At 43.8% G+C, this 10,959-nt stretch overlaps 1 protein-coding gene across 1 annotated transcript; it reads right to left on the reverse strand.

The window, feature by feature from the left end:
- Positions 1-1,389: 1,389 nt before the first annotated feature.
- Positions 1,390-6,011, reverse strand: prdm8b (PR domain containing 8b; the record flags this gene model as incomplete). The annotated part of the gene is made up of 3 exons (XM_083979926.1): positions 1,390-2,780; positions 4,563-4,794; positions 5,793-6,011. The coding sequence occupies 3 exons, from the start codon at positions 6,009-6,011 to the stop codon at positions 1,390-1,392; spliced, it is 1,842 nt and encodes a 613-aa protein (XP_083836052.1).
- Between the last annotated feature and the right edge of the window lie 4,948 nt (positions 6,012-10,959).

The following is a 10,959-nucleotide window of genomic DNA, read 5'->3' on the forward strand; positions in this document are numbered from 1 at the left end:
GTTTGAAGTGATCGTGTGTTTCGTATACGCAGCTGTTGTCGCGGCTGCTGCGTTTATTCTACCAATAAAAAATAATATAATATAATGTGGAGATGGGAATTTAACCGCACACGCAGAGACGTATGACAATATGCGTTGTATTCTCTTTCATTTCTCTATTTCCTGCTGCTAAATGTGAATAAGAAATCAATCTATATATTTTTTAAAACCTTTATTCTGAAAAATACTAATAATGTATTTCGTTTCTGAAAGATTAAAATGTGAACAACATTCAAATTTCGACGTGCAGGATTTTTTCCCCCTGTAATTTATGCAGCCTCTCTGGGGAGGACTTCATTAGGTATGAGCTGCACGTCTAATAAATCCATGTCAATAATAATAATACTAATAATAATGGATCTGGTGGTATTTAAAGTCAACATCTAATAGCAAATTATTGTCTTTTGTACAGAAAATTTCCTGTGTACAGTTGTATTAAATTAAGACTGAGTGTATTAAAATGTAAGTGTAATGTTCAAATAATTAAAAATAAAATAAATATAAAAATCCTTTTTATATGGAATTTTGACACATTTAATATGATCTTAATAAAAAAAAAGTGATGTTTTATAAAGGCAAAAGTGGTGTTAACAATAGATAAATTACATGTGTACTGTATAAAAAAAGTGCAGAAAAGGCCGGAGGTGAAAATAAAGCTATTTTATTGTCAATGCATTCAACATGATTAGATAAACTATCAAGTAGTAAATTTCCGCAAAAGGAAGAAACACTGAAACTATTCCCCACTGACACAAAATATTACACTTTTGTATTTCAAATAAAACAAATTATTTACAGGGTAATGTATAGACTGCATCTTAAATCAATATCATTTAATAATATTACATGCACTCTGAAATATAGTCTGACATAATATCCCCAATTTGTGTCCATATTCATCGACACAGACATGAAAAAACTTGCTGCTGCTGCGTTGTAAACCATGACGTTGTGTGTGACTACATTGGTATTTCTTCTCTATGTTTTGCATTTATATGATATAAAATACAACTTACTGTACATTTACACATATTTAAATCTTCCCTTATTCTCAAACGGTTTAAGTGCCTCATAAATAGATTCATTTTCCAAGTCAAAACGCATTTGCATACACCCAAAACATGACAATTTTTTGTACAGGAGTGGAGGAGAAAAAGTAAACCGACCGAAAAAAGGGGGAATTAGAAGATTAAAAGTCCAAAGTGAAAACAAGTGCAAGGGGTTTTTGTGTTTTTTAGTATTTTTTAATGTGGCCTACAATATATCTCCCCGTCGGAGCGCTGCTTAGATCCAGGCAGGGTCAGAGTTCCTCAAAAAGCTTCTTCTCCGTCCGTTATGTTAAAAAGTCAGTTAGTTATGGGATGTCATGTGGCGCGAGAGGTGATGCCGCTCCCGGAAGGACTCGTTGCAAATGGGGCACTTGAGTTTCTCCTCGCGCCGCCGTTTGACCAGCGGCTCCATGGCGAACTCCTTTTTGTGGTGGGACCGCATGTGGTAAACCAAGTCCGAGGTCATGCGGAAGGACGCGTTGCACTTGGCGCACCAGTTCTGCGCGGGGAGGCAGAGCGAGGTGAAGGACGGCGGCAGCAGCGTGAGCGCCGACGGCATCTGGAGCTGGATGGGGCCGGAGCTCTTGGGCCAGAAGGCGGCGGCGGTGGCGTAGACGAAGGGGCTCTGCTGCTTGGCCATGCCGCCGACGCCGACGCCCGGCACGGGGCAGTTGGCGCCCAGCTCGGCGCCCTGCAGCTTGGCGGCGAGGTGGTCGGCCTGGTAGAGCCGCGAGGACGAGATGGTGTCGCCCACGACCGGGTGGCAGTCCAGCAGCTTGGGCGCCATCACCAGCGGCGAGATCTGGGAGGAGAAGGAGGAGCGTGATGGCTGGCTGAAGGCGCTCTTCCTCTCCCCGCCGACACCGCCGCCGCCCGAATGGCCGACGGAGGTGAAGGCGCTGCCGATCGGCGAGCTCTGCGGCGGCTGCGTCTCCGACAGCACCTGCCTCATGTTCAGGTGCTTCTCCGACGGGTTGCCGCCGCCGCCGCCGCTGGGCCGACCGCCATCTTTGTTCTCCGAGTTGGCGCTCTGGAGGCTCTTCCCGTGGTGTTTGAGGTTCTGCGGCGACTTCTTGACCTCGGTGAAGGCGCTGCGTTTGCCCTCGGCGTTTGCCCGAGGCGGCGAGAAGGCCCGGTGGTGGCCGCTGCTGCCGCTGCTGCTGCTGCTGCTGCTCTCCTCCAGGCCGTACACGCCTCGGTAGTTCTGCGCCGACGTGGCGAGCTCGTCCTTGGACTTGGTGGGAGCGAGGCCCGGCGCCCGGCACTCCCTCTCCCTCTCCCGGTCCTCCACGTCGGAGAACTTCCTCTTGCCCGAGCTCTCGCTGCAGATCTCCGCCTCCTTGTCGCTGGGCGGGCTCGTCCGGCTGTTCTCCAGGTCGCGCGCCAGGTTGTGGAAGTCCGTGGAGGGTTTGGCGCTGTCCAACGGCGGCGCGGCGGCGAAGCCCTCGGAGCGGCCCAGCTTGGGGCTCGTCCTGGACGGGGTTGGCGTCGTGGTGATGGCGGTGGTTGTTGTTGTGTTTGGTCGCTCCGTGCTACCGCCGCCGCTGCTCTCCTTGCCGGACTCGTCGTCGTCAGCGCCGGCGCCCGTGATGCTCTGCAGTCTCTTGGTGCAGCGGAACCGGAGGTGGGCCAGGAACGGGAACTCGAACTGGAAGCGCTGGCTGCAGTCCGGACACGAGTAGTGGGTCGAACCTGGAGGAGGAGGAAGACGGAGGAGAGAAATTAGTCAGACGTTACCACATGATTAATAAAACGGAAAGGTGAAATCCGGCAATCTGATTGGTTGTTAACCGTGGTATAATGAGCATATAGTAGAGTGCTGAAGCGGAAGCAGGAAGTAACGGCCCCATCATGGGTCCTCAACTCGGAAAAAGTCTCCATGTAAATGAACGGGAGTCAAAGTTTTATTTCGTGATCCGATTGAATTGTGCCATGAGAAAAATATCTGACCTCTACCTGTTTAAAACATCACGTTTCAATGCCAAGAAATCAGCAGTTTGTTGTAAAACTATTGTAGAATAAAATTCCGAAGAATCCGTAACCAGAAAGACTCCAGGTCGCGTAGGTGACGTCACCAACTGCCGCCCTTTCCCGTGTCAGTTGGTGACGTATTTTTTGTGGGACACCAGATCTGTAGTCCGCAGAGCGTCTTCACACAAAATACATTCTTCCGTTGCCGTTTTACGATAAACTGCTGATTTCTGGGCATGAAACGTGATGTTTTAAACAGGTAGAGGTCATATTTTTTTCTCATGACACAATTCAATCGGATCACGAAATAAAACTTTGACTCCCGTTCATTTACATGGAGACTTTTTCCCGAGTTGAGGTCCCATGATGGGGCCGTTACTTCCTGCTTCCGCTTCGGCACTCTATACCACGGCTACTATTCTACAGTAAAGCCTTATCACAGCGTAGGCTATCACTCCGCTGGTATGAATGGAAGTTGTTGTCATGTATCCATGACAACGTACTGTTGCAGTCGTTAGCCAAAGACAGTCTGTGTTTTTACAATGTTAAAAAATTGACTAAAGTAGTTGAATTCACATGTTTAAGGTTAACTTTCACCTCCGGGGAGGGTTAACAACTGTAGAGCAAGGCAAGGCAATTTTATTTGTATAGCCCGTTTTTTACAAACAGTTTGTCTCAAAGGGCTTTACATGTCATCACAACAACATCCTCTGCCCTTAGACCCTCACATCCACTGAGGAAAAACTCCATGGAAAACCCTTTTAACAGGGAAAAATTGGAGAAACCTCAGGGTGAGCAACAGGACGGACAGACGTGCAATAGATGTTGTTATATACAAGAAAACAGTTTTTAGTTTATGACACATGTAGAGGGGACTGAGCAGTGACTTTCACCTGGAAAAAAAAGCCAAGGAAAAGACAAGATGCAGAGCTAAACTTGGAGCTAACATCCAGAGAGGTGGGACTATTTTTTTCACAGTGAGGCTATTTTATTGAATAATATGTATTTCTGGTTGAATAAAAACGACATGAAATTGATTGCGTATCCCTCTTTCATATTGCCTTTATTGGTAACCGTTTTATAAAAGCAATATTAACATTTCCATGTTTCCCACATTCTGTGTCATAAACTATAAACTGTTTTCTTGTCTGTAACAACATCTATTGCACTTATGTCTGTCCGTCCTGGGTGAGGGATCCCTCCTCTGTTGCTCACCCTGAGGTTTCTCCAATTTTTCCCTGTTAAAAGGGTTTTCCATGGAGTTTTTCCTCAGTGGATGTGAGGGTCTAAGGACAGAGGATGTTGTTACGATGCCATGTAAAGCCCTTTGAGACAAACTGTTGGTAAAAACGGGCTATACAAATAAAATTGCCTTGCCTTGCCTTGCCTATATCACTCCAGTTCGTGGTATATGCTCATTATATGTGTGATATATTTCTTAAACATGCAACAGCGATGAAACCAGAACTTCAGATGATGACGATGACGATGACGATGACCCACCTTTGCTCTTGGCGGGCGCTCTGCTGGCGCTGAGCAGCAGCAGGTCGATGAGGTCTTTGCCGTACCAGACCAGCAGCTCCTCGTCCTTCTCGATGCGGCGCAGCGAGCGGTAGAACAGCTGCCCGTTCTTCACGTAGGCCTCCAGGTTCTGCTCCTCCTTGTCCCGGGCCGACTGGACCAGCCGCAGCCACATCAGGCCCTCCGACGTGCTGTTGGCCGCCGACGTGTCCACCTGAACGCAACACACACACACACACAGACACACACAGACACAGTTAGAGCTACGACCAGCAGGAAAAAATACATTTAACTGGTTTCATTTCTTTATTCATTTTGTTTTTAACCCTCTTGCTGTCCTGTTCTGGGTCAAATTGACCCAATCTGTTCCCTTCCTCCATCCTTCCTTCTTTCCTTCCTTTCTCTCTTCCTTCTTTCCACAATCCTTTTTCCCTTCCTTACTTCCTTCATTCCTTCTTTTGATCCAAATGGCCCTCCATCTTTCTTTCCTTCCCTTTTCCCTTCCTTCTTTCCACAATCCTTTTTCTCTCTCTCTTTCTCTCTCTCTCTCCCTCCCTTCCTTCCTTCCTTTTTGACCCAATCTGTTCCCTCCCTCCATCTATCTTTCCTTCCTTTTTCCTTCCTTATTTCCTCCCATCTTTCCCTTTGTCCTTCCTGCCTTCCTTCCTTCCTTCCTTCCTTGACCCAGGTGGACAACAGGAGGGTTAAACTGAAATGTCACCAATCATATATTCTGCCCTACAAAGGCAAAGTGCAGTATCTGCATTTTTTCATTCTTTTGTTTTTGACAATCAAAAGTGTGGCATATTTAGAATTTAGAATTTGATATTGGTACTACTAAAATTTCCAGAGTTATTTGTTTTTTTATTTTGCTGTCCATCCAAAAAAGCACTGTGAAACCAAGGCAAAGTGCAGTATCTGCACCAAAACCAAAGCAAAAGTGCAGTATCTGCCATAAAATGGTCAGAAAGAAAATACATTTAATTCAGTCCACCTTTATCTAATCAATTATAGACTATTATTCATAATTTGATGCTTAAACCTGACAATGAAAAATGCAAAAAGCTATTTTTCTCGGTTTGGCATTTTTTTTTTTACAGATACTGCACTTTGCCTTTGTATCGTTGAGCTCCTGCAGCAGCAAGTGCACACAAACATAAACCTCCATGATGCAGATGAATAAGAAGCATAAGAAGAAGCCGCTGGACTCACCCTGAAGATGTACGGCGCCGTGCGTTTGTCCGTGGACTTGAGCGCCACGAAGGCGATGCTGTCGTACAGCGACGTGTGGCTCAACACGCACGGCCCGAAAATGGCGTTTTCCGGGATGTCGCAGGTCGTGAAGACGCTGGTGAAAATGTCCGTGAGACACTGCTGCACCGCTTTGGCGTCCCCGTCCCACACCAACTTCTGAGAGCTGGACTCCTCCATGTCCACTGCTGCAGGACAGACACACACCAGGAGATCAGATTATTATTCTAGTTCTTTATCTATTTTTATTTTGTTTAATGACAGGAGAGACCGTGTGTAAATGTAGTGGAGGTTCAGTCAGTGGAGTCAAACTGCTCTGAGGAAATAAATCTCTTCCTGGACAGATTGGATAAAGCAGCTGTCGAGGGCGTCGTTTGGGAGCTGCATAGCGAGCGTGTGTATGTGTGGTTTTTTTCAGCCTTTCTAATTAATTCAAAGCCCGTAATAAGTTCATGACGGCTTCACCTTCAGCATATTGATGACGCGCTTTACCAATGTTGTCAATTAGTGGAGCAAATAAAAAAAAATTAAAAAGCAGATCACAGGTCACCAATAATAATAATACTAATAATAATAATTAAAAAAGGCAAATAATAAAATAAATTGTAATTAAAATAATACAATTTATTATTATTTGGATAATAATATTAGGCTAGAAGAATAATTCAAATAGTTATTATTGTTATTAGTAATGTAAATACCGGTGAAGAACTCTTTAGTTTTATAAACTGTTGACTGCGCCAGAATTAATCTTTTTTTTAAAAATCATATTATTATTATAAATATTATGATTAATATTAGTTAATATGGGCTAAAACATGATATGATCTTTAACAGGCCTCTGCTGCTGTAAACGTCACGACTGTTGGAATGAAAAACGATAAATTCCTACAATAATATTCCTGTAAAAGTCAGAGAGGAAGCGGCTTCATAAAGATCTGAACTGGCTTTATGGGATGTTTTTATTTTATTTTATTCTATTCTATCATTGTTATTATATTATATTATATTCTATAGGGTTCAATATTTGTGTGATAGGAGCAGGCTGTAGGTTTGAAGCGACGTGTATAAAGTCGTTTTTTTATTATTATTATTCTAGTCTGGACACAGGACGCGGCAGCAGCGTGTCCAATGGGTTTCAAGTGGACTGTCAGAGTCAGTGACTTCATGTCAGCCAACCTTTCCTTCTCTCTCTCTATCTCTCTGTCCCTCTCTTTCTCTCTCTCTCTTTCTCCACGCGGCAGCAGCGTATGTCGCCTCATTACCATAATCCACCACTTTCCCCTCTGAGACTGTAATTAAAGCAGCACGACCAGTTAATTATTTCTTTTCTCCCTTTTCTAACCTCTCCGTGTGTGTGTTTAGACGGCTGCGGCTCCTTCACCTCCTCCTCTGTCTCTATCTATCTTTCCTTCCCTCCTCACTCTCGCTGCTTCAATTCAGCAGAAACTGTGCGCGCAAAACCTGCACCTGATACAGTAGTAAATATCTGACTTAAACTTTAAATAATAATACTATAACTCAATGCACTGCTCTCATTTGCTCTGTTCCCTAAATAAAACATTCAAAAATTGTTGAAACAACTAAATTCTAAGGAACAAGATGACTGCAGAAACATTTGTTCGGGCCTCCAGCTCCACTTTTATTCCCATCTTTAATTCTATACATATCGCATATCATGAACTGTCAAACTATACTTCTAAAGCTTGTGCAATAAATGAAGAAAATAATAAAATAAGTTGCATATTTATCGCTGGCAAAAATAAATAAACTGACAAATTGGAGCCAAAGTTTTTTTGTTTTTTAAATTATTATTATTCCTTGTGCGTAAAGTCAGATTTTTTTACGCATCTAATTAAAGAAACAAACAGGCTGCTGTTGTCAACTATTCACCAGTTATCACACTAACGAGGAGCCGTCATCTGTCCATCCAACAGGATCCACGGCTGCACTACTGCAGCGCACACCGAGACTCAGCTTCTAGCGCCGGGTTTTGCTTTTGCTTTTCCTGCACGTGTTTAATAAATAAATAAAGCGGGAAAAATCTGATTAAATTATCTATAATAGTTGAGACAAGTCTATATTTTTAATCCCTTTGGTTTGGAGCATTTTGACCTTTTAGATGAGGAGGAGGAAGAAGAGAAGGAAGGCTTTCGGTTCTCGGTGGAACATTTTTTTGCGCACGGTCCAAACGCGCTCCGTTTCCGGCACCAGACAGAAGACAGAGCCGCTTTATGCTCAGAGGAACAAGCGTCAGTTGATGATGATGATGAAGAAGATGAAGATGATGATGATGAGGAGAGAAAGAGAGAGAGAGACTCAGAGAACATCCCATGAATGACATGTGTCACACATGGAGACAGAGGGAAGAAGCAGAAGAAGGAGAAGGAAAAAAAGAAAGATAAAGAGCGGAATGTTTGCACATCCACAAACTGCAGGAAAGCGGAGAGAGAGAAGAGAGAGAAGAGGGGGGGTGGGGGGGGTGTAAGTGTGTGTGTGTGTTGGGAGTAGAGGGGGGGTGAGGGAGGGTGAGTGGGGGGTATGGGTTGTTTAACCCATCTGCTAAAGCCGTGCCAGGCTGAAAACTGTCCTAAATCAGCGCCGCTCAAACATCTGCGTTTTTTGTTTCTTTCCCTAAATGATTATTCCTCTTTTCTTTTTTTTCCTCCTCTTGCGCTTCTTCTTTCTGCGGCTGCATGTCATGTGCCGCGCAAAACAAACCCAGACTCGGTCGGTTCACCCACTCTCTCTCTCTCTGTCAACTACCAACCACAGCACCAACACCGGCACCAACACCGGTAGGATAGGACACCTACCTTAGCGTCGACGAGCAGGAACAATAATCCACAAGCGAACTGAGCGATGCTGCGAATAATAAAAAAACCAGCCGGAAAGCAGCAACAAGAAGAATATAAAAATAAAAATAAAAATAAAAAAAAGCCCCGAAGCCCTGCAGGCGGAGGGATGAGGTGATGGAGATGGTTTATCTGGGTCCGTAGTGTCAGTACATCCCCCCCCTCGGTGCTGCTGCTGCCGCTGCTGCCGCTGCTGCTGCTGCAGAGACTCGCCGACACTGGCAGCGGTAGAGAGAGCTGCACGGATAAAGGGAGAGAGAGATGGAGAGAGGGAGAGAAAGGGGGGGGAGAGATAGATAGAGAGAGATGGAGAGAGAGAGAGGCGTGCAGATGGGGCCCGGTGCTCTGGCTGACTGGCACACCGACACACACTTTTTGTTTGCGGCACATAATCTACCCAATGAGGCGTGTCACTCTCCGTCTCCTCCCTTTAACTCTTCACTGGCCGACTGTCATTTGATGCGATTTATGGACGAGCACAGGGATAAAGACCCCCCCTCCACTCCTCCTCCTCCCACCACCCTCTCCTCTCCTCTCCTCTCCCACCCCCCCTCCCATTATTATTGTAATTCTAATCACAATAGTTGGTGGTTGTGTTACAATAAAGTGGCATTTAAGGAGTCGGGGGTTGGAAGAAAAAAAAAAGGAAATAACTACTGTACAGTGAATGGCATTATTATTATTATCATTATTAATATCCATGTTATGATTAGCCTATAATTATGATGATTATTAATAATATCATGATGGTTGTTATTGCTATTATTGGGTCTATTAGTATAGAATTAAGACTTCAAACAACACAGTGAACTTTGGCACTTTACGCACAGTGAGTGACGTATTGGTGTATTTAAATTTATGCTAATGAGACGGACTTCGCTTCACTATGTGGTTTTAGTGCAGAACAGATTAAAGGAGCAGGAGCAGGAGGACCGAGGACCGGGGCTCCCTCTGCACCTCCTCCCCGGCTCTGGACGCGCTCAGAGCGGCGGAGCATCCCGGCCAGAGCCCCCAGCAGCGGAGCAGCAGCAGCAGCGGAGCTCAGCCTCTGTCTCCTCCGCTGCTGCTGCTGCTGCTCTGTCTGTGTCTGTGTCTGTACTGTGTGGAGGCTCATTTAGGGGGCGCCCGTGTATAATTTGCATCGGATGAATGGAGGATTTTCTGATGGAGAGAAACGAGAGCTGCAGGTCAGGTGCAGCCGGGAGGTTTCTTTTCTTTTTTTTCCCTCCCCAGTTTACAGATTCTACTTTTTTTTTTTTTTTTTTTTTTTTAAGACTTAGCCTACCTACTGTGTAAACTTCAGTAAATGTTTCTTTAAGCTTTTATTTTCAAATTCAGTGTAAATGTTGTTACAGTTAAAGACTGAAGAATTGAATGATGACAAATGTTTGTGGTGTCCATGAAAGTTTATCATCATGTTGAACTGCACACCCCAGCCTAGAGGGTGAAAATATGTGTTCTTTCCGTTTTATTTATATTGTTAATCATATTATAGGTACACACACATATTAAAACTATAGGCTATAACAGATAGATAAAATGAAATGCAAAAAAAAAACCAACCAAAAAACATCAGTGTTTAATTTATAGTCAAAACACTGAATTATGTCAAAATAATATAATTTATTTTACTTTTTTCAAATAACTTCACTCAAATAAACACCACAGACTTGTGTCATGAATTTATGTTCGTTTAACAAAAAAAATAGACAACAACAAAAGAAATCTTAGTATTAATTCACAGATTGTGCTGAAGAAATGTAGATTTGAATTCAGACTGAATGAACCTGAAGGTCAGTGGTCTCAGCATGTGATGATGATCTGCTCCAGGAATTAAAGAAAAGGAAAAAGCTTCTTTTTCAAATCAAATCAAACTTTTCACAGCACTTGTTTTTTTGTTTTTTTTAATCCACATGAAACCTGAGCAGCAGCAGCAGGTGACTGTGACCTGAGCTCAGCTGACTCAGCCGGACCTGGACCGGATGTCTGAGAAAAACATTTTGGAGAAGGAATAAAAATGGACTGAAATAGACTTTGAGTAGAAAACACATGCAGCTGCCAGAGCTGAGCTCACTGACGACTGCTGGTTCCTCACCCGCGCTGTCGCTGCTCAAGATTTTTCTTTTTTTTGAAAGAAATTTGTTGAAATATGTGATGGAAAAATAATTTGTGTGCACAATTAATGCAAAATCTTGTAAGTATTATGATTGTTTCAAAATAAAAGAAGGCGCTGGCTTCTGAGAAAATCCATAATTTGAATAAACTTACATTTT

Source organism: Trachurus trachurus (assembly GCF_905171665.1).
Source record: "Trachurus trachurus genome assembly, chromosome: 9".
NCBI classification, from domain to species: Eukaryota; Metazoa; Chordata; class Actinopteri; order Carangiformes; family Carangidae; genus Trachurus; species Trachurus trachurus.